This window comes from Archocentrus centrarchus, chromosome 21 (genome assembly GCF_007364275.1).
Source record: "Archocentrus centrarchus isolate MPI-CPG fArcCen1 chromosome 21, fArcCen1, whole genome shotgun sequence".
In the NCBI taxonomy this organism is placed as follows: Eukaryota; Metazoa; Chordata; class Actinopteri; order Cichliformes; family Cichlidae; genus Archocentrus; species Archocentrus centrarchus.
The window spans coordinates 14,342,527-14,367,217 of NC_044366.1; the positions used below are offsets into that span (position 1 = coordinate 14,342,527).

Genomic DNA, 24,691 nt, shown 5'->3' on the forward strand with positions numbered 1-24,691 from the left:
ATGATATATATTATATCTCAGTCACAGTACACCCCTGCAATTATCATGCCAGAAAATTCATAAAACTAGAATCTCGCCCTCAGCGAGTGACAGGTGGAACCCACCATGCTTAAAGCTGTTTTGCTTAAACCTATAAGATCTAAGGTCAGCTGTTCCCTTTGCTATTAAAATGTGTAATATCCTCATGTCATGATCTTAAGTGCTCCATGAGGTCATTAGAAAAAAGATGCAGATGCCCACACATCTGACAATGGATTAAAAATTATCCACAAACTGTCATTTTATTCAGGGGTGGCTGAACAAGAACCCCAAAACTCTGTCACATGATCTGCAGGTAACACATGTAACTGATCGTCAAAGAGCATGTGTCTACAGTATAATCAGAAAGATACAGCACACATTTGACCTTCGTGGGAGGCATGCCAGGAAGAAGCCTTTGCTGACCAAAAGAGCATAAGAGGAAAACAACAGTTTTCAGTCTACAAGCCAGAATTGTTTGATCACAAGACCTCTGGACATGTTTGGCACAGTTTTTCAGAGAAAAACTTTATACTACCATGAATCATGGTCGTGGATATGTTATGGTTTGGGGTTCCTTTGCAGCCTTGAGGTCAGGGCAGCTTACGTATAGTCACTGATTCAACGATTAATTCTGCATCATATCAAAAAGTGCTTCAAGATAATGTGAAGCCATCTGTCCAAGAGTAGAAGTTGGACAGGAAATGAAGCTTTCAGTGTGATAATAATCCTTAGCACAGTAGCAAATCCATTAAGGAATGAATCAAAATGAAAAAATAAAGTGTTGTCGAATGGCCCAGCCAAGGAGGGGGAAAAAGCTGATTTGAATCCCTATGAAATGTTGCTGGAGACTATTTGAAATGGGCAGGAAAATCATGAAATATAGTGCTACTGAAAGAATTCTGCATGGTGGAGCAGGCCAAAATTTCAGCAAGCTGATGTCAGAGACTTGTGGACAATTATGCAAAATGCCTACAAGAAGTTATTTCAGCTAGAGGGGAGCAATACTAGCTTCTGTGGCCAAGGGTTTACCTAGTTTTTCCTCAAAAGAATATTACATATATCAGTGTTTTCTTGAATAAATGTTTGAAAAGGCAAATAGGCACTGTGTGAAATGTTTGCTTGTAAAATTTGTCCAAAAAAGCCAACAATTTTCCATGGCATATATATTCACATGCCAAGTAAACACCTAAGCAGTCATGCAGATGTCATTTAGGCTACTCGTGAAACTCTTCATTTAGAGTTTATAGATGGAAATATACCTGCAGCAATATTACTCAAAAGTATGACATGATATTTGATTGTGTTTCTAATAATTAGGCTGGTTCTGTTAGATCTGACCTTCCATGAAGCCTGCAGCAGATGTAAATCTGTATTTAAAGTTTCAGAGGTGAGTTTTTGACACCCCGTCACCCTGAGGACTAACAAGTGTATCGAGCTACGGAAATTCAATAAATTAGTTACTCAGAAAAGACCATGAATGCATAATAATGTTTGGACAAGATAGGGGACAAGGCTGCAGTTGACAAGATGTTTATGATTCCTTGTAGGAATATTCTAATTAAGTGATGGGCTTTCAGGTCTTAGTGGTCTGTGTTTAGACTGAACGTAGTTAGGCAGTGGCCCCTATGGGCTGCCATCTGTAAAACAAAGCTGATATTGCTCTGCAAAGCTATACTGTACTTTTCTCTTGATGCGGGGGCTGAGAAGCCAGACTCCCTTTTGCGTTGCACCATTGAATACAAATAGGTTTCCGTAAACTGCGTTGCAAATGAGTGACTCAGAGAAACATGCTGCGGGTCATGTGTGAAGACACTGGCACGCGCAGGCACACATGCGCACGTATGCAGACACATATTCACAGGCGCATAATGAGACGAGCATGCATACAGGCGCACCCGTTCACACAGACAGGGAAAGGCTAGCACACTTATTTAAGAGCTCTAGCCTACCTCCTTAATTTACCAGCTGCTCTTGTCGAAACCCGTCTAACTAATGACCAGTTATTTCATCGTTTTACTTCATCCCAGCCTTTAACCCTTCCAGTAATGCAGTCATACTTGTCCTCGGATCGTGGGAGGTGAGTGTTGTTGTGACTGTGGTTGACAGAGGGGACGGGGGGCGCTCTGCTCTGCTCTGCTCAGTCAGGACGCAGGAGACGGTCGCTCTCCAAGGTGCTGAAAGTCAGAGCGCTCCCTCCTCAGTCTCGCCTGCTGATGTTGTATGCGATCTCGAACACAAAATTTAAAAAATGACTGGCTTCAGCCGCGAATGGTTCGATTTTTTATACTCTTTAACTTCTACCCATGTGGATTTTTTTTTAATTTTCCACGCAACCGCTGGATGTATACACACATGTGCAACAAGACTGGCTGCTGCTTTCTAAGATTCACCTGCACCGTGAGGAAATACTGAATTCACTCCGGATTCTCAGGGAACGCTATAGAGGATTTCTTTAGCAGTTTTCTCAGTCATGAAGAAGACCTACTTTTACGCGGATGTCTTTTTCTTTGCACGGGAAAAAGGGAACCAAACCTCCAAAAGGCTGTTTAATTGCTTTTAAACACACCACCACGACGAGAGGGCGGATTACAGTATCTAGTGGAGACTGCTGATTTCACCCTGTGGATAGAGTGAAGTTCCACTAGGCAAGGCGACTATCTGTAATCTGTCCAGCCTTCTTGTTGGGGTTCCTGCCTTCACACTTAGTGGATATCAGTCTTTTTCAAAGCGGTGAGTGAGTTAGCGCTGTCGCTTAATACGCATCACAGTGATATTTATCTTCAGCTGTATATTGCCTAAGTGCCTGAATTGTCGATGTGTGTTTTCCCTTCCAACGGGTTGACGCATTTTGGGTTAAATCATTGCGCATTTCACAATGTTTGCATGTATGTGCATGTCACGCGGTTGATATAATAAGAGGTGGTTACTGTAAGCCCAGTGTCGGAGAAGTCATTCCTATCATTATTGGCTTGGAGGAGAATTGAATCGGGCTAATGCTACCTGTTGTCTCTGGTTGTTCTCATAAAGTTTCAAATTGTAATATCTAATAGATTCGGTTTTATTTGACGGGAAGAAGAATACCGTGAGAAGCTCACTCCACCCACTTCAGATAATCAATGTTATAACCCTTCCCTGTGTTGATGGACGTAGCTGTTGCTGTGGTTTTGAAACAGAAGCATAATTTGCATCTATGCACCATCACCACACTAACGCATATAGACTGCATGCTTCTTATGGTAGCAATTTTTTTTTAATTTGTTTTCAGCATCAGTGGCATTAGCTGAACATGTAAGCTGCAACGAATGTTATTTTTCTCTTGTGACAGAGCAATAACCAAAAAAAAATCCGAATGGTCTCTATTAGAATACTGGTGCAGCTCCAGTGCACAGTGAATAAAAGATACCCTACACAGGCCCAAGCCAACAAAAAAAGTATTTAAAAGATGAGGTTGGTTTGCAGGGATGTGCAAACCAACACCTGGGGAATCATCATCCATCATATCATCTTTTATTTATTTTTTTTCCACTGCAGCTCATTTCCTTACGCGATGATGGTGATAATGAAGCCCTGGGACAGATCCGGAGAGGATACAGAGAGACTAAGGATGACATCCACACAGTCGTTTTGAATGTGGATGTCAATGTCGCGGCAAAGGATGGGCCTTCTCCTCTTGGCTGCCTTCGTCCCCCTGCTGGCCCTGAGCACCGGGTCTCCGGCCACGGTGGGTAATCCCGAGGATTACGCCGCAGACGAGGCGGAGCGAACCGTCGGTGAGAACATTGTGTTTGATGACTACCGGGGCAAAGGCTGCGTGGATGACAGCGGCTTCGTCTACAAACTCGGGGAACGTTTCTATCCGGGACACTCGAACTGCCCATGCGTGTGCACAGAGGACGGGCCTGTGTGTGACCAGCCGAGTGCCCGAAACTGCATCCAAAGTGCACCAAAGTGGAACACAATGGATGCTGCCCTGAGTGCAAAGAGGTGAAAAACTTTTGCGAGTACCGAGGGAAAACGTATAAAATTCTGGAAGAATTCAAGGTAAGCAATGAGTTTAAGATTCAGATCCAGTCTCTATTTTTGTCCTTTTGTAATACTCCATTGGCACAATTCCAGCATTTAACATGAACCAAAAATTACCATTGTGCATCTATTTGCGTGCTTGGAGCATTTGTAGATCTTTTTTTGAAGACAATTTTAACTAGCTTAGATTGTATTTGTCATGTAGATCACATCTGCAATGATTTCAGGGCTAAAGTAAACCCAGCTGATGCTCAAGAGTCGGCTGTATCTTGCCAGTTGATTTGGTGAGACACAATCATGACACAATACAATGTAGATGTTTTTAAGATAAAACAGGCCAGGGCAGTCTGGGATAATTTGATGTATAATTCCAGTGCATTCACAGTAACACCTCTATAGAGGGTCATGGAAAACTGACAAGTTTTTTTCAGACATAATGTAAAAAGCCATTTGTTAGCAGACACTATGGACAGTTTAACGGCACACACAGAAAGTTTTTTATTTTTCTTTCCTTTTTTGGTATAGTAACTTGTTGACAGCAATCACCTTTGATCATATTTACTCATGAAAATGGAAAAATGTAACACACCAGTGGAATAGATGCAATTTGGTGGGGTTGTTAGGGTTAGATTAGTGAGGCTTTGTATTTCAGTCAGCTCCATCTTTGGCATACTGTGGGAAGTAAGATCAAAATGTGTTTATTGGCCAAGGGCACCAAGATGGCTGCACCCAGAGTGATGTCATCCTTCTGTCGGCTTCATCACTGAACATTCATCCAGCATTACCAACTGACAGATGCTATAACAGTATTTTAATACTGTGATTTGTGGACACTGAGTCATCACTGGCAGATCCAGTTTCCCTGTGTCTGCTGAAAAGGTTTCTACCCATCAGACCAGTGTCTCAGTGGTTGTTACAGAGCATGACAGTGCTGCCTGATTATAAATGACACTGGGAACATGACAACTACAGTCTGTGTTTAAAACTGTTGCTGCCCATGAGGAAACCTCCTCATTCACATTTCTCACAACTGGATTGAGGGCAGTAAATGATTGAAATATAATATGACACATTATGGCCAAAACAAGGGTATAGCTCTATGGTTAATCATAGCATTTGTTCATGTCTGTGTATCAGTAACCAGTTAAGACAAATGCATCCATAATGGTTTTGTCAGCCAAATGCTATAAGCCTCGTAATTTTGGGGGGGTTCAACTTTAGTGACTTAAATTAGATTTTGAATTACATAATTAATCAAGATTCATTGGAGCCTCTTAGTAGCTTTCCATAATCGCTGTGAGTTTATCTCATTGTGGATTTAACAATTACACAGTACAAAATAAGGTTAGAGGTATGTTCTCAACATGGAAAAAAAGACAAAACTAGATGGGTTATTTATCACAACAGATTTATTCAGAGAATAATTCCAGTACATCAAATTTTTGTTTTTCAAAATCAGCCACCTGCTTTGCAAATTGAAAAGTTTTGAATTAGAAGCAAACAATAGCTCTGCAAATAATGGGTTCTTGTATTCAGCTAGGATTTATGACCCCTGCAAATATCTGTTATGTGTGAAGTGTGACAGGACCACAGTTAGTGAAGCACAAGTTGTTGGTTACCCTTTTAAAGACACATAAAAGGTACCCAAGAGCTAAATGAATAATTGAACTAACCTTTCAGAAGCTCAAAAGCATCTTCAAGAATAGCTAACTTTGTCAGTAGTAGTTTGCAAGAGTGGCCTTACACACACACACATTCACATAAACGTTCCTTTGCAGGGTTAAAAATGTTGATCTTATGTTGTTCAAGATATTTGATGAAAAACACAAAAGCTATTTAACATTAAAAGAGTTTTCTTAAGATGATGACTACATTTAAAAGTGCATGTGCATAGTTTTTAATTCCAATTTTTTGGTCACTTAAACGCAGTGGATCAAGTTGGACACAAAACATAGACTATCATCTTATAAAGTCGTTACAATACAGCTGTACATATATAATTTTATGTGACCCACTACGATTAAATAATCAAAAGGTTAAAGCTGACTACTGTAATCTCAGAGGCACATGAACCAAGGGACAATTTTGAAGCCACTAAACACTGATCACTCTTGTTCACAAAGTAGCGTCAGTTGCTTGTGAAAATGTGAGTAAATTGGAGTTAAATATAAGCTAGCAGCCAAACAAAATGTTTGTTTTTTTTTTCTCAGATATCACAAAGACGTCTGTATCCCCCTCTAACCTTTTCCCAGTTAATCCAACAAATGAGTGGGGGTGCAAAGTAAAGAGGTAACTGCAAAAGTGGATTGCCCAAACACCTTATTACCTAACTCATTATCCATAATTATATTTTATAATTTTAGCAACTCCTAGTGGTTATAGACAACACATCTGTATTTGTCTTCCCTTTTTGCTTGCTGTGCAAAACTCCAGGAAAATGTTTGGTAACCTGTTTTAGCGTAGTTTCAAAACGACTTCAGTGTAAAGCAAACTTCTCTGAGATGTTGCAACTTTTTGCTCCACAGAAAATTACCACGTGTGATGAATTAAAAACAAAGAAAAACAAACAAACAAACAAGAATAACTGAAGCATGCATGGGGCTAGAGAATGAGCTAAGCTAAGCAGGTATATAGACAGTCATTATAATTCATTTTTCTGCTACAGTTTCTCTAGAAATGTATTTTTGACTTCATTTTTCTGCTACAGTTTCTCTAGAAATGTATTTTTGACAAATCAGACCGCAATCAAACAGCACAAGTAGGAAAAAATAGGGGGCTTACGTTTATTTTTTTTTTCATCAGTTTTTAATGTAAAACCTTTTAGTGGCTGTGGGATACAGCTTCATTATCAGTTAGAGAAGCAGAGAGGCTTTGCAACAGGGTTTGCCTTGGTTCAGAATTAGTATGTCTCCATGCCATTGTGTTGGACTGAAACATTATTTAACTGATTAGTGAATCAACCTAAAAAAAAAAAAAAAAAAATCAATCAACAATTTTTGATATTCAAATATTCATGCAAAAATGTGAAATATTCAGTTGTTGCTTTGACAGTTGTTGTTTTTTCATCATTGTAAATTGAATGACAAAGATTTCAAACACAAAAAAATTATAATAAATAAAATAGAAATTGAAAATGCTTCACACTAGCAGCAACCCCTAATCATGATGGCATGAAAGTGACAGTGTTCCCAGTAACAAGGGCTGTAAGAGAATAGCCCATTTGTAACCTACATATGTTTTTAATCTGTAATGATTGGTGTGTTGCACACAAGCTCCTGCAGCCCACAGATTGGGCCACTGTAAGTGCAAACACTTTGCAGTCTGATGTAACATAACATCCATCAATACTGCAGTTGAGAGACTGAGAAGGACAGGACATTTCAGCTTTATTTTAAGGAGAGGAACAAATAATTGGCTTTTATGCATTATTTTAGTAGAAATTACAACTATGGTGCATAATGATCACCTTTTTTTCCCAAGCCCACACAGGTAGCTACAGTGTCTAAGTCCAAATTGTGAAGGCTGGGTTTTCTTCAGTGCGGACATGAAAGCCTCAGAACCCCGCAGTGTTAAAGGAAATCAAAGGCCGTCAGTGTCTGATATGCAGACCCCTGTTTAGAGATGCCGACAGGTTAACCTTTGGTTTGGGCCTTGTTGGCATTTCATTTGAGGCAATTGTGTTGCATTGTGTGGAGGTTTGCATTTATATTCAGTAATGGAGAAGAAACACAGAGACAGTATTTTGGGAAGGTAGCAAGAGAGATGGTGGCTTTTTAGAGCTTCTGGATGTTTAGCTATGATAAACTGTTTTATACAGTATACATAGTTTGGCACCCACCAATACTTCACTTTCCTTATACTGAAAATCATTATACGGTAGACTGATCATTAAGTATATTGCACGTAAAGTATGCCGTCATTATCATGCAAGCAGTATTGGGAATTCCTTCAACACAAAGCAGCTGACTCCAGTGAAATATCAGCCTGTCATTTGTGACTCTAATGCTGGTTTAACTCATGCATCAGCAAAGTGACATATAGGTTCAAACTACATTTCCCACCACCAACTCATCCACTCAAGAGATTTTACCTGTAGCAATGAAGAATTTAATACTGATGTAGATTCAGCAGTACATTTTTTTTTTGCAAGAGTAGATACAATAATTTCCAATATCTTGTTTTATTGCCATGTGAGTGAGTCATGCCATTCAACCATAGTAGGTGTTTCACCTACAGGGTTTTCCATCTGATGAGGAAGGGACCAGTCCACCCAGCATGGCTGCCGGTGTGCCTCTGGCCTCAGCGCAGCTGCAATCAAGGACCAGGAGATATAGGGTGAGTTCAGATCCCAGATCTTCAGGCTAGGGCTGGGATGTGAACTCAGATGTGAACAATCCCGTCCATGCTTCCTGCGACCCCCACCTAGGGAAGGGATGCAGATTTGAAAAAGGTGGGAGGGCTCCAAAATATTCAGTAATAAAGGTACACACAGTTCATTGCAGCCATCAGATCTTGAATAAATTCTCATTTAGCCTTAATGCTTGAGTTCTATTCACCTTTCCCTTAATCCGCATGAGACAGGTCCTGTTCAGTGTAGTCTAATTAAACCCTGCTCCAGTAAGATTTAAAGGTTGAGAAAATGTCATAAACATATTGCTTGCAATCAGTGCAAATCAAAGACAATGGTTGGAATTTTTTTTTATTATGTCTCATTTTTGGTAACTCTTAACTATCAAAACTTTACAGGCGTTGATGTGCTGCAGTCACAGAAGCATTCTATAAAAGCACGTGTACAGATAATTATAACAATTAGTTTAAAATTGTGTTCACAGAAAAGCACATGCATGGAAACACACACACACACACACACACACACACACACACACACTGAGCTACCCACACATCACACGCATCACAAGCAGTTAGTTACTGTGCTTTTAACATACCTATGTGAGAAAACATCCATAAAAGCTGTTAAAATTATTGCCTAAATTGATTTTCTTATCCAATTTGCCAGAGGCAACAATAGTTGCAATTAGAAAAAAATTGTTGAGTGCAAACAATTTAACCGCAGAGTGTCAAACACGTTTTTATGGTTTTGACATATTTGCACTTTCAGTATTGCCGTACAAGTGTTAGCACTGAGTGTTTTTCACCCTCATCCTCAAGTACTTCCTGTCTATTCTCTGTATTCTTTGACCACAGGTCAAATATTGTTTAGACTCGGACGACATCAGCATGCAGTTTGATTGTCAATTCATTCCTGTCACTCCTTTTAACAGCATGAGTGAGTTTCCTGTGACCCTGTTGTCCAGCCTCAGAGTACTTTGCATTGCCATTTGCCCCACTGAAGGTTATTTAACTATTCATTGCTTCTCTGCCCTGTCTCTGTTTGTCTCAGTGTGGGAATGAAAAGCATGGCAGTCGATTGACTCTAATAGCCAGCCAGAAAGAAGGGGACAACAGGAGTCTTTTCTTTACCAAAACATCTGGCAGCAAGTCTAAATTCAGTACTAGTGCTCCATTTTCTTTTGTAAGTCTGGGCTTAGGCATGACTGATCCTCTTCACGGTAGACCTCACACAAAAGGACGCATTGAAAGCACCAGGCACAGCTGAATACATTGAAGGATTTTCAGCAATGTGTCAAAGGTGCATGAAGTTTTCTTTTCAAATTGCATTTTTAATATACTTTTTCTTATAAAGCATCTGAACTGACAGGCTGCATTACAGGCTGATCTGCAGATTAAACCTACAGAAAAATATCATTTCAACTTTCAAATTAATTATTTCAAAGGTCAGTTGTGATAGTGAATAAAAATTGCTGTCTGTCATAGTCACAAACTCTAGTCTGTATTTTAATACAACTTGGATGAAGTAGCACCTGCCACATCAAGAAACACCTAAGAATTACCAAAAAATGTACATATGTTGAGCTTTGTCTTCAGTCAAGCATGCTGTATTGGGTTGAGATCAGGTGTCTGACTTGGCCATTAAAAATACCCCATTTCTTTGCCATGAGAAAACTCTTGGTTGTTTCTGCAGTGTGCTTTGGGTCATTATCCATTTACGCTCTAAAGTGCTGTCCAATCATTTTGCAGCATTTGGATAAATCTGAGCAGAGAGTATAGCCCTGTACACTTCAGAATGAATCCTGCTTCTTCTATCAGCAGTCATATCATCAATAAACACTAGTGGATTGGTTCCACTGGCAGCCATACATGCACATAACATGTTCCACCATGTTTGACACATGATGTGGTATGCTTCAGGCAATATGCTGTTTCTCTCCTTCTCTTCCCATCATTCTTGTACAGGTTAATCTTGGTTTTATCCATCCAAAGCTTTTTTAACTGTGCAGTATTTATTATTTTTTTAGATGTATTCTGACAGTCTAATCTGGCCTTCTTTTTCTTGAGTGTAACCAATAGTTTACGCCCTTTTGTAAACTTTTTGTATTTACATTCATGTAGAATCTAGACTTTGACAATATGTGCCTACCTTCTCGAGCGTGCTGGCTAGGTGTTGCGAAAGGTTTTTCTTAACCAAGGAAAATGGCTTTTTGGTGTTGTGGAGCTGGTCAGTGCATTCCTTCATTTTAAGAATGCACCAGAATGTTGATTTGACCACTTCTGAAGTTTGTTGCTATCTCTCTGACAGGTTTATTTGGATTTTTTCAGTCTAATTGTGGTCTCCTTTACTCATATTGAGAGTTTCAGTGGATAGCTACCAAATGCAAGTTCAACACTTGGAGTCAACTCCAGATCATTAATCTGCTTAACTTCTCATGGAACAATGAGGGAACAGGCTTCATGTGGCCATGAATATGGTTTTCAGTCAATTTGTCCCATCATGCACCTGGGGAACTATGCATAAAAAGGCTGTAATTTCTAAACAATTAATGCAATACTCTTCTTTGGTGCTGTACAGAGGCAAAATCCCAAAAAAATGGTGCCAGTGTCCAAACACTTACAGACCTAACTGCATCCTTTGTATGCACAGCAAGTGAAATAAAAAAATAAATAACTTTGATCCATGACTGTGGTCAAAGTAAGACCAGATCTTTAGATATGGCACTTAATTAAGTTGTAAAAAGTTATAGTAACCAAAATATTATTTAAGCAAGAGAATTTTGGTTTCTCAAATGGTGTAAATTATCATATTTTATTTTGCTTCTTTGTTTCCCTTCACTGGAATGTTACTAGCAATTTTAAAATTCTGTATGTTAGCTGTGGCGAGTTTGCATGTTCTCCTTGTCCCTGTGTGTGTTGCCTTTGGATTTTCTGTCTCTGCACACAGTCCAAAGGCATGCATGTTAAGTTAATTAGTTAAATATACTGTAACTGTGGATGTGAGCATGAATGTTTGGCTGTGTCTCTTTGTTAGCTCTGTAATGGACTGTTTAGTGTGTCTCTCACCCACTGTCAGCTGGCAAAGGTTTGAGTCATCAGCAGCCCTAGTGGAGTAACAGCTAAAAACAAAGGATGGATGGATATAATGTCAGCTGGATTTTGCAGGCCTCATTAAATTTCAGTATTTCATGGTGCAATGATATATACAAACACAGAATTTGAAGTTGCAATGTCAAGATGTATAAATACAAGCAGAATAATATAATAAAGTGATTTTTTTTCAAGATCTAAACACATTTTTTAGTCCAACTTTTGACAGTGTTGTGACACTGCAATGTTTCTGCTTGTTTCTGCTTTTATATTTACTACATATTCTGAATTCTCCACATGGTTCTCTGTGGTCACAAACGTTGAGCATCAGTTTGGTTTTACATGCCAAATATGTCAGAAGTTTTGATCCTTTCTTGGCGTTTGTTACTTTGTTTTAAAAGTGTTTCATCATTTCTTTTATAGTCTGACCATTTTAGCTAATTTGATAAGTCAAAGGTTTTACAATATTCTGGGCCATCTTTATGTGCCACATCCAGACATAATATGCATTTGGATCTCTTTTAAAATACTGTAATAAGCACATAGAATAGAACTCATTATTGTAAACTAATCTTGCTTTAATATCCCCAATAATACTTATTACCCAATATAATCTTGATTGATTCTGAGCTGCTTCCGTTGCCAGTGGTTTTGGATTTCAAATCATAAATGTGATGGACTACAAAGTTACATAGGCTTTAAATATTTAATCAATCTTCCCAAAGTAATATGCCATAAAAGGCTTTGTTATTTGATTAACACTTGTGTTTATTTTTTATACCATATGATTTTCATATGCACCAGAAATACAGTACATGTAACACAAAAGTATCAGATTTTCTATCACAAGAAGGGCAAGTTTAATAATAGAAGTAAAATTTGAGATTTTTTTTTTTAACATTGATTCAGAGAACACTTTCTACATCGTCTTGAGAAAAGCTACAATCGGTAAATGGATTGCATTTACTCTTCACTTTTTCCCTACAATCTCTTAACGTGAATGCTCGCTTTCAATTTCTAGCCGCAGTGCATACAGACTCCCATAAATTTCCATAAAAATGTAGGGAGTTTTGACACTTTTATTATGTTTCACTTAATGCATTCTGGCAAGAAGTAATGGTAAAAGTAACATTGATTCATCTTGCAATACCTATCTCTGCACAAAACTGAACTGTGGAGCTGCTGTTGTTGTAGCTATAGTTCCATATATTTTTTGAAAAAAGGGCACCTGGGATATTTGATGTCAATCAAAATTCCAACGTGCATCATTCATCGTTTAAGAAACAGTTTTATAAAATTAGGTGTAGGCAGCAATTGGTTAGCTTAGCTCACTTTAAACAATGCAAAAGGCTTCCATTTACCTACCTCTGCCTACTTATTTACCACCTCTAAATGCCGTTGCTGATCATATTTCTCAAATTTTATTAATCAAGCGAGAGTACAAAAATGACAGTGTAAAAAAAAAAAAAAAAGATCTCCATTGTATAGTGACATGCCATTAAGTATGCCTACACCAGAGGGAAAACAGTTTATGGTTCTCCACTGAGAGCCATAAATTGTCTTTTAATGGCTCTCAACGGACAGCTGGAGTCTTTTTTTTTTTTTGCATGAACGTCAATTCTGTCTGCTAGAAAAACAAAACAGTTGCATTGTGGGATGCAACAGCTGTACCAACAGGGTAAAGACCCCTGAACTAATCATTTAAAAGCTGCTAAACAGGAAATCTGAGGTGCACACTGTGGTAGTAAATTAAAAGATGAGGATGTAATCAGTATGTTATGAATTAAAATTATTGACTGCTGCAATATGAGAAGTTTTATCTTTCAAATGGATAAGTCATGAAGATTATAATAATTTGAACCATACTGTTTGGTTGTAATCACTGCTCTTCACATATATCAGCTTTCCCACCAAATAAAGTTAAGACCACAAAAGGGGTTATCAAATATGAAACACTGTTGCTCTTCTAAGGCTGGTGCTGAATTGCTGATGCAGCAGTGCAAAGACAGACTCAAAAGGCTGTTTACTATGATGAGCAAAAAGAAAATCTAATATGATGAACAGCTGACCTTTTGTGATTTGGAAACAGTTTGTATTTTTCCACTCCATGAAATTGCATTACAGTTCATTTTCCGGTCAAGAGACTTTGTAAAGATAGAGTCAAGTATGAGGCAGCTGCACAGGGAGCTGCATAGCTGCTGATTTACATGTTGCAGAGGTGGTTAAGATAAGTCTCTGAACTGTTTCCTTAGGCAGGCCACAGCAGGATGCAGCAAAACATTAAATATCATGAGCATTAGTTTATAGACTTTATAGAGATTTTATTCTAAGTCAGCTACAGTGCTTTTGTTTTTTTAAGGCACAAGTACCCTAATAAAACTGGGGATGTGAATAATTTATTAACCTGTGTCTTTGTTTATCACAACAGATTTTTTTTTTTTTTTGTATCTGAAAATGTTGAGCATGTGCATATGAGGCACATACATGAGTACACGCACACAGAGATTACGGTGAAACCTACTGACTCATCTAACCCAGATTCCCTGTCTCTGTCCTCCTCTATCCACAGCCGTCACCCTGTGAGTGGTGCCGCTGCGAACCAAATAATGAAGTGCACTGTGTGGTGTCCGATTGCGCCGTCCCAGAGTGTGTCAACCCTGTGTACGAGCCAGAGCAATGCTGCCCCATCTGTAAAAACGGTAAACACTCATCTCCTCTGGAAGTCAATGCAGATTCCTTAGAAGTCATTAAATTTTCATTAAATCAATGACAGCAAGTTTATCTGTGGTATCACCATTTGATGGCCATGGCTTTAGAAGATGAGGATGTAATTGATGTTTTATGAATTAAAATTATTACCTTGGGCCCGTTGGGCACTAATGAGCAGTACTAGTTTTAATTATAAATGACACACTAAGCAGAGTAAACATTAGCCCATTGATTAAAGGCATGGTAGGAGGGGCTAATGGGTCCTCAGAGAGCCTTTTATTTTCCAGTGCCCTGGAGCCCTTGTCACACACAACCAATCCCTAAATTAGAATTATAGGATTCTGATGGTTCATTGACTATTTACAAGACGAGGTGTGAGATTTCCCTTTGCCAGCACCAATCCTGAGGGACAGATGGAGCTTTATGACTAAAGTACAGCAACTGCATGCTTGCAGTGTGAACCTGGCTGGAATGATCCACAGCAGAGTGCCTTTGGGTAATATCAAATTCATGGTCTAAACTTGATGTTGCGTTTACTAAACAAAAGTTTCTTTACAGTTTTACTGAACTTAAATGAGAAACTAATAACAACAAAAGTACTCTCACAGTTCTTTGTCATTATATAAATTGTTACACCAAAACAGGCAAAATACCATTCTTGAAATATATTTTTAAACAGCAGCTGACCTATAAATGTAAAGAGAACAACTTAGTTTAAGGCAGATGCTAAATGGCCATTTTAGCACAACTACAAACATATTCTTTGTATTTTTTTTTCACCATAGCTTGCTTGCTTTTATTTCAACACATACACACATACATAGATGCACAAACACACACACACACAAACACCCACAGTAACAAGGCTACAGAAGCTGCTAGGAGAGAACTAATCCAGGCTGACAGGACACAGTGACACCCTTGGCATTTCAGGGGTAGGCCTGCTGTTTCTATGTTACCCGAGGGTGCCTCGTCAGGCTCTGGAACCAGATAAATCTCTACGGGAGTGGATGGCTGAGGGCTGTGGGGAGAGGACAATGAACAAATGCTATTTAACTCTCATTTTTGGCCAGGGGACTATGAAAAGAAGGAATTAATATACTCTCAGTTCAGATAGGGAGGGAGAGAGACAGATAGTTGTGTTTTTCTTTACCTGTTACAAATGCTGGTTTTACATAACAATGCAGATATAAAAATCATTGCACTTGAACAAGGACAAAAAAAGGTGAAACTAGAATGTGCAGTTAGGTCCATAATTGTTGGACAAATGCAGAGTTTTTGTAGTTTTGCCTGTGTACACCACCACAGTGGATTTGAAATCAAACAATCAATATGTGACTGAAGTGCAGACTTTCAGCTTTAATTCAAGGGGTTTTAGACAAGCATTGTATTAACTTTTTATTAATTAGAGCCATTTTTATACATAATCCCCCATTAATTGGGCAATTGACTAACTAGCCTTTTCGTGGCCAGGTAAGGGTTGTCCCTTTTATATTTTATGGCAATGAAGCATAAATGATATCTGAGGCTGATTCAAAGTGTTGGATTTGTATTTTATGATTTTTCACTGTAATTTTAAATATGGGGCCCAAAGAATTTCAGTGTAATAAGTAAGGTCCTCATTAGGCTGAAAAAAACAAAATAAACTTATCCGAGAGAGCAGAAACTTTAGAAGGGACTAAATTAACAATCTGATGTATTCTTAAAAATATGAATGCAAGTTCAGCAACACCAAAAGGCCCCAAAAAAACACACACAAAACAACTAAGTGTGTGATCACAGAATTATTTCCATGATTAAGAAAAACAACTTCACACATCTGACCAAGTCAAAAAACACACTTCAGTAGGCAGGTGTGTCATTGTCATGGTCTACAATCAAGAGACACCTTCATGAATGGAAATAGGGAAGGTTTACAACACTGGTTACACTTAAGAAGGCCAGATTAGACGTTGCTAGAAAGTAGCCAAAACAGCCTGCTGAAGAAAAAAAAAGTCCTTTGACAGATGAAACCAAGATAAACTCCTATCAGAATTATGGCAAGAGAAAAGTATGGAGAAGGATAGAAAAGGCTCACAATCTGAAGCGTACCACATTATCTGTCAAACATGGTGGAGGGGCTGTTATGTCAGGGGCCTGCGTCACTAGTGTTTATTGATGATATGACTGCTGATAAAAGTAGCAGGATTCTGAATTGTGCATGGCTATACTCTCTGCTCAGATTTAGCCAAATGCTGCAAAATGATTGGACAGCACTTTAGAGTGCAAAAGCAACCTAAGAGATTCCTCAAGGCAAAGAAATTGGATATTCTTTAACAGGTTAATGGCCAAGTCAGTCACCTGATCTCAACCCAATACAGCATGATTTTCAGTTATTAAATACAAAAGTGACGTGAAAGAGACCCACAAATAAGTAGCAACCTAAGCTGGGTGCAGTAAAGATGTAGCAGAGCATCTCAAGGGAGGAAACAGCATTTAGTGATGTCCGTGGGTTCTAGACTTCAGGCAGACATTGACTGCAAAGCATTTTCATCCAAGTAAATCAATCCTTATATTTAAAATCATGTTAGCTTGTAAAATTCATTTGGAGCCTAAAATAGCTGCAGTTCCTAAACAGTTAATGCATTACTTTTGTAAAAAAAAAACAAAAAAACCCTGAATTAAAGCTGAAAGTCTGTCCATCAATCATATCTTGACTGTTTGATTTAAATTCCACTCCAACAGTGTACAGAGGGAAAAGTACAAAATTCAATTCAATTTTATTTATATATAGCGTCAAATCACAATAAACAGTCGCCTCAAAGCACTTTATATTGTAAGGTAAAGAACATACAATGATTACAGAGAAAACCCAACAGTCGAAACAACCCCCTATGAGCAAGCACTTGGCAAAAGTGGGAAGGAAAAACTCCCTTTTAAAAGGAAGAAATTCCCGGCAGAACCAGGCTCAGGGAGGGGCAGTCATCTGCCGCAACCGGTTTGGAGGTGAGGGGAGAGAGACAGGACAAAAGACACGCTGTGGAAGATAGCCAGAGATTAATAAATTGTCTCTCTGTCTAACAAATCATGGATCTAACTGGAAACAATAAAGTAAAAACCCATAGCACTCTACATTTTTTGTGTAGTTGGTGTTTGAAGCCAGTGTTAAATTAAAAAAGGGAGGTCAACAGGTCATCACAGCCAGAGTGTAATCTGGTTTGCCATAGAGCTTGTGGTATCATTATTATGCTATTTCATAACATTGCTGACTTAGAATGTAAATTATATTTACAGGATGCACAAAGTAAATATCAGTGAGTCTTACATTTGATGATTTGATTTGATGATCAACAGTTTGAACACTTTCAGTCAGATATACTTTGAACCAGTACTAAGCAGAGACATCAAAAGCCTGAGAAAGCAGCATATTTAATAACTGTTGAAATCATTAGTATTTATAGCAGTATTTAGTTTTTATATATTAAATGTGTTAATATACCATCTAAACAGCAGTGGTAGCAGTTATTATGCTGGGCCATATAAACAGTTCTTGACCTTAGCTGAAAGACATAATTCTCCTGGAAGCCACTTAGTTGTGAGTTACGCTACTTGTAATTCGAGGATTTGTAATTTGAGGATTTGATATAATTCAATAGTTGTTATAATTAGATAGTTGTTGTGCTTATGACTGTCTGAACTTAAAGGTATAATGTTTATCATCTGCACTAACGTACATTGGATTATAGCATGTAAACATGTGCTAATTACTTCTAAAGACAAAGTACAGCTAAGAATAATGGGTCATAGGAACAGGACTAAAGCATGACTGCTGTGCCTGAAGGACATTATTGTCCTCCAGAACAATATGTTGGCATAGTCCTAAGCTGACTAATAGCTCTAGGATTTTGGGCAGACGGGTCATGTTGGCTGTAGGCGAGGCTGAGTCTGATTACTTTGAGATTTACTCAGTTGCTAAAAACAGATCATGTGACCCCAAAATCAAAAACTGAAGACTACACCTCATAGTGAAAAAACATCACAATTTTTTTTAGCTGAACTGTTTTTTTTTTTCTCTTTAAACATATCAAGAATGTTTAATGTTGATAAAGTGGAATTTGTGTTTTCAGCATTTGCAATCAGTCAAATGAAATTCCTTTAGAAATAACACTACTTAAACTCCAGCTGTACTGTGCGTATTTTACAACATGCGGTTTTTTGTTGGGTACATCTTTTTACATCCAAAGGTTATAAAGCAAGCTTTGGTCTTGTAACACAAGAGGGATTTTATTTCTTATATATAGATATGTTTGTATGTGAAAGGAATTATTATTAGAAGCATATTAATAATAATTTGAAGTTTTGGGTTAACTTTATCTATAAAACCTGCGCTTCCTGTTAAAACACTTTAATGGGAAAAACCTCACAGAAAGCACAATAAGAGCATTTCCTTTAAACTGTACAAAAATGCATGAAAATATTTGAAAAAAAGACTAGGTTGTTATCTATCAACATGTTTACTTTCACTACTTTGTTCCACAGAGATTTAGAAGGTAAAGGGAAATACTGAACAGATATAAATTTGAAAGGTTTATTTAATTGTTAAAATATATCTTTTTAAACCAAGATAAATTTCTCCCAAGGGAGACAAATAAAGAATTTTGACTTTGACTTGACTTTGATATTACACTAAGGCTACTTAAAAAAAAAAAAAAAAGTGTCTCAACAGCTCAAAACATGTGTCATGCTTATTTCACAAAATACGAGATAATTGAATTGAACTGCCCTCAATATGCCTTTATACCATTCTTAGTTAATCACATTCGATACAATTTTGTGCCTAAAGGAGTTCCTACATCTTCAAATAAACTATTACTTCTAGTGAGTTTTGACTGTATCTCCATACGACATTTGTACCATTCCACCTCAGGTAAAAGGTCTAGCTAAACCCACTGTAGTGAAAGAAAGCTTTTAGGATTGTTTTCCTAATGAGAATTGTGCAGGGATGACCTAATTGCCAGTGGCTAAAATGTTACTGAGGAATTTTTGACTCATGTGCTCCAATTAGTCACTGATTTAGTGAGTTTAAACAGAGCTATATGTGGGTACATAGTGAAAAACAGGATTAATGACCCATATTTCAGTGTCTTAACTACATTTCAAACTCTTAAAAAAGCAACTTTGAACTAAACTGATATGACCTTGATGTCTGGATGTCTTTCAGCTCACAAATCAACAAATCAGTGCTTATGGTTGCCAAACTTTTGTCAGAGCTTTCCATTATTAGGATGCAGCGTTTCAGCTTGGCTCCTTTTTGGTGTACCTTCCTGAAAACACCAGCGAAGAGGAAAAGGCAGCACAATAGAATAGTCAGCCAGTGGGAGTGCTTATCTCTGAGCTCCACATTCATTGAGTCCAACTGATTCAGCTCTAATCTTTATCATGAATTATATAGGCTACTGTAAATTAATCAGGGAGTATGTAATTATATAATGCTCATAAAGCAATGAGTAGTATTCTGAAAATGGCTTGTGTTTCCTCAGTATAATAAGATTAAACCAACTATAGATCTGCCACGTCTTATCTGTCAAAATGCTATCATTGTGGTCTTTTAACAGACATATCATAGAGGAGCAGTGCCATAGAGCTGGCTACAGTTAGGTAACATATTCACTTTGACATATTCTGTGAACAAGCTGCACTTTACGTTGTAATCCTTAGGCAGTAGTCAGAGAAACTATGATGTGCTGAGACAGTTGTGACACAGGACAAACATTTTCTGACTTCACCAGATTTTATTGGCCATGAATTGATCACATGCTTGGACGGGTGACCGCACGCCCTTCACATGGTGACAGGAAGCTCAAACTGTGTCCTTGCGTCTCCCTATCTATTGGGCTATAAACAATCACACTTGGCAGCAGCACAGGTCATCCTCCTCCCTCATCAACCTCTACTGAGTTTGTCCTGTAACCTGTGCCAGCTGTCCAGAGGCAGATCATTCAGAGCTGAGATTTGGCAAATACTCTCAATGTCTAAGTTCAGATCAAAGCTTTTCTTGTTTTGTTTTGTTTTTTGTATTCCTCAGTTAGGTCTAAATAAAGCATGGGACCCATCTATGCTAAGGCAAAGGAAGGAATAGCAGGTAGCCAGCAGCTCCCTTTGTCAGTGTCACATTGATATTTATGACTTGCTGCATCTTTGTTTTTTTGTTTTTTTTCCTCTCTTACAAGCACTGCCCGGAATTGAACCTAATTTCTTAGATGCACAAAGCAAGAACTTGTAAAATATTGGGAGCTACCTGTCTTTGAGTCATTACAGCATTTTTACCTTTAAGGTAATGTTAAAGTCATGCTCTTGAAGATTTAAAAAGTCAGCGTGCCCCGTCTCGTGCTGCGAGTCAGCGTGACGTTTTAAAGATTTATCCTGATCCTGATCTTTAGCTAACCTTAACTGGGTGTTGTGAGTTGCTTTCCCATAAAACATTAACAAGCCTTTTTTTTTTTTTTTTTGCATGGAAGAAAGAGGTGTTACTAATAGTATTACTGATGGAGGCATTGTATCCAGCTGTCCCTGAAAGCCGTGGCAGTGAGACAATGAGCCAGCATGCACAAATACAGGACCTTGAAATTGAAGCTGCTAAATGGAATTCACTCTTTATTTCTTTTATTAGTGATACCTGTGCTTGTCCTAAAGTGGTGTATTAATTTGTTTGCATGAAAAAGACCCAAGGTGTGTGATATTTGAGAAATTCTACAATGTCCCAAAATGTACCTCTGATCTTTAGGTTGACTATCCTGACACATTTACGCTCATATCATTAAGCTACCTGATTGTAAATCAAATTCATAGGACACTAAGATGTTCGTGAATATCAGCCGTGAAAGCTACTGTGTCTTCAAGAGTTATGGGACATATGAGTTTTTATGACTGCTCGTAGAGGAGTCTTGAATCTGTCAGGTTTTACAGAGCTGAACACTGAGAGCAATCCAAAGTCACCGTCACACCAATTGAGCTGCTGATTGCTTCATTTTAAATGATTAAAACTAGGATGAACTCATAGCACCTTCTGGCTCTTCTGTCTCAAGAGGTAGAGGAGGAGATACACTGCCTCAAATATCTCTGAGGCAAAGAGAAAAACAAATTAGATGGAATAATTTCAGGTGGTAATACCAATAAATCTTACAAATGTAATAGCGTTCTTTGGCTTCCTGGAAAACAGATTCTAAAATTTACCTAGGCTAATCTGTCTATCTGGTGAGATTATTAAATACACTGGTGTAAGGTGTTCTGGAGGTACACAGCACGTTTTAGAATTAAAGGAATCTTATAAACAAAAAGGGATCCACACAAGTAAATCCTACAGTGTTTAAAGGATAAATCAGATGTCAAAATTAATCTGAGTTCTTTATTGGTTTGACAGTCAACCTGTGTGTATGCGTGGAATGAAACTGTGTAAGGAATTGCTAAGGAGTTCTGTGGCCTTTTCATACAGACCAAAGTGATTAACACCATCCTCTCTACCATCCTCTCAAAGCAGCTTTCTCTCTCTTCCTCTGTCTCTCTCTGTACTTCAGCGCCTCTGTACTGCCAAGCCAGAGCCTGGCAGGCTTCTCTGCTCGCGGCACATTAGGATGCAAAGCGCTCCATGTCGAGGGAGAAGGGGAGACTAACAAAAGCGCTTTAGTGTTGCAAAAACAAGCCCATCGGTGCATGCCCGTGAAAAGATCTGTACGTCTGCTCTGACTCCCCTAACTCCCTGCAGCTCTCTGCATCACTCCACCACCCCACTGCAAAGAGAAGCTCTCAGGAGAGACACATCCATTTCTTGTCGTTCTCATTCCTTCTTCTTCTCTCCGTCTCTCTCTCTCTCTCTTCCCTTCCCTCCCTTCCCGTGTGGCAGGTCCAAATTGCTTTGCTGGAACAACGATCATCCCAGCCGGAATTGAAGTAAAGGTGGACGACTGCACCATCTGCCGCTGCCACAATGGAGACTGGTGGAAGCCGGCGCAGTGCTTGCGGCGAGAGTGCCTCAATGGCCAGTCGTTGTCATAGACAGACTCCTATGGGGATGGTAGAAAAGCTCAGGCAAGGCTCTGCCTACTGCGCCATTTTGTATGATTGACAGGGTAGGAGCACAATTCCTATAAAACCTGAGACAGCATACAGTAGGATCGAAGAGGTGATCTCACAAGCTTCACATAAATGTAGCCAGTGAGAAGAAGATGGAACTCGTCTCAGCTGTTTCCACACTCCAGTTTTAATCGTCCTATGTATTTTCAGAAGTTGACTGGCTTGACTTGCTGCTCTCACACAAAAAGTTTCTAAGCTCCCTGAACTCTTTCCTAAACACTGGCAATGTTGAATTGCTCAAATTGTTTTCTGTATGTATGTCATCAAGCTTGTTGTGCGTGTCAGTCACAATCACACAGATGTTCCAGCAGGACAAACAAACCGTAAGCACACTTAACAGCGCTTCTTTTTGGCATACAAGGATTAGCACTGATGAAAACACAGCAAAGATGTGCTCGAGCTTCACAACTTCACTCTAAGAGCTTGTTTACAAGATGTACATCACACAGAGATTTTTGCCTCTTCATGAGACTTTTGCTGCGGCAAGCACTCACCCATAACATACATGATGCAGCTGTCATATTTCATCACATTTCAACCACTTTGGCACCTTAAAAGATTGATTTGATTGATCAACAGAGCATGGTTTTGAGTCACGTCTCACAGGCAGAATAAGTTGGTGCCACCTGTAGCTGAGGGGGAATGAAATGTAGTTTTCCAAAAATAAAGAAAATCCATCCCAAAAAAGAGCAGTACTGCATTAAAAAAAAAAAAAAAAACTTTGGGTGACCCTTCCCAGTTCAATTGGCTTTATTGTTTTCTCTCAGAGGTCCATATCCTCCAAAATATCCCCCCCTAACTAACTGCTTGAACTTGTTATCAAAGTAATTTGTGAGCCATGAGCAGCCTGCTTTAATTTTCCTTAATCAAGGAGTATTCTGTGATAAATCATCCAGCTGGGTGCTTGGCACTGCTGCAGCCTGCATGCTGGGCACATTCAGTGAGAATCAGCAGACAAAAGGAGGGAATGTGCATATGTCTAAGTGCTTTTAAGCAGCATTCACAAACATATTGTTCATATGAGCATACACAAGCACACCACTCATCCACAAACTCAGGCATGGTATGATATACACTGTTAAATTATATCACTCGTTTAGCTTGTGTAATAGATTTTCAGTTCCTGTTCTTCTCAATATGTTGAAATAGCTCAGGCATTGTGGTGTAGCCACAGCCACAGCTATAACATAAAGACAAGCTAATGTATTGCTTTGACATTTTTTTCAGATCAGAGTGGTCCTCAAGTAGTCCAGTCTGAAAGAAAAAGCACCCAACCAGTGCCCAAAACACGATGTTTTTGAAATGATAAATACTAGTCATTAATTCAAAGGTGAATTTCCGTAAGCTAATGCCATTCATCACTAGAATTTTTTCCATTTCCAGAAAATCCGTTCCCCTTAACCTTTTAGACCCTATTCCTGGGCGGTGATGGATGAGCTGCTTAATAGCAGCTCCCAGCACTCTGTAATGAGACAGAAATGAACATAGGATAAAGACCAATGACTAAAGATGTGCATTAGCTTAAAAGGCACTAAAACTAAATTTGGAAGAATCTCGTCTGCAAAGTTTGCTGCATTGCTGCAGCACATGGGTGATGAGGAAATCTCAGAATTGAAAGAATATGTGTGAAGTTCAGTCTTAGGTGGAACAAAGGAGCTTGGTTCATTTTTATCAGCAAACTACAGTGATTTAGTATCTTTCCTTGTGAACAGACGACCTCATCTATCTGGTCTGAGGTCTGAAGGCTCATAAAACAAAAATGACATGAATGGTTTATCAGTCACAGCCTCGGTGCTCCAGACATTTTAGAATTATTAAAGGACCTTCATTCATCTTAATTACTTTAAATGCCACATAATTATTCAGCCTATACATGTATCCCAAAAATTTGGAGTTGCTCGGGTACTTTGGGTTGCAACAAATAAAGACTGAAGTGAACATGCCAGCTGACAAGGCTCAAAGGCATTGCTGCCACCACAGATGCCTTAATGCTACTGTTCCAGAGAAGATTCACAAAGCATGGCCTTTGGCATCATACAGTATGAACAGCCGACTGCTTCAAGTGCTACTTTGTTTCACTTCTGTGTGCAGTGGTTACTGCTCTGTATTACCCCAAACTATTTATTGTCTTATCCTACGACATTCCAGAAACAGTCAGCAGGGTGAATAAAAGAACAAAGACAACTGCAGTTCAATCACAGCAAAAAGTGCAGAGCTGAATCCAGAGATGGCTCTAAAAATATACTGTTATTTGATAGTGGTAAAGGGAGAAGCTAGAGGAGGAAACTAAAGAAGCAACTTGATCCCTGTAGAAAAGTGACATTGCAACTCATTGGACTGGTTCTAATACTGACTCCTCCAATGCTTCTTATCAAACTCATTTTTATGA

At 38.7% G+C, this 24,691-nt stretch overlaps 1 protein-coding gene across 1 annotated transcript; it reads left to right on the forward strand.

The window, feature by feature from the left end:
- The first annotated feature begins 2,222 nt into the window (after positions 1–2,222).
- On the forward strand, positions 2,223–22,856 carry vwc2l (von Willebrand factor C domain containing 2 like). The gene is given in 5 exon segments (XM_030758823.1): positions 2,223–2,751; positions 3,553–3,935; positions 3,938–4,062; positions 14,054–14,183; positions 22,073–22,856. Coding segments are annotated over 4 exon segments (693 nt in total). The 5' UTR covers positions 2,223–2,751; positions 3,553–3,649; the 3' UTR covers positions 22,225–22,856.
- The last annotated feature ends 1,835 nt before the right edge of the window (positions 22,857–24,691 follow it).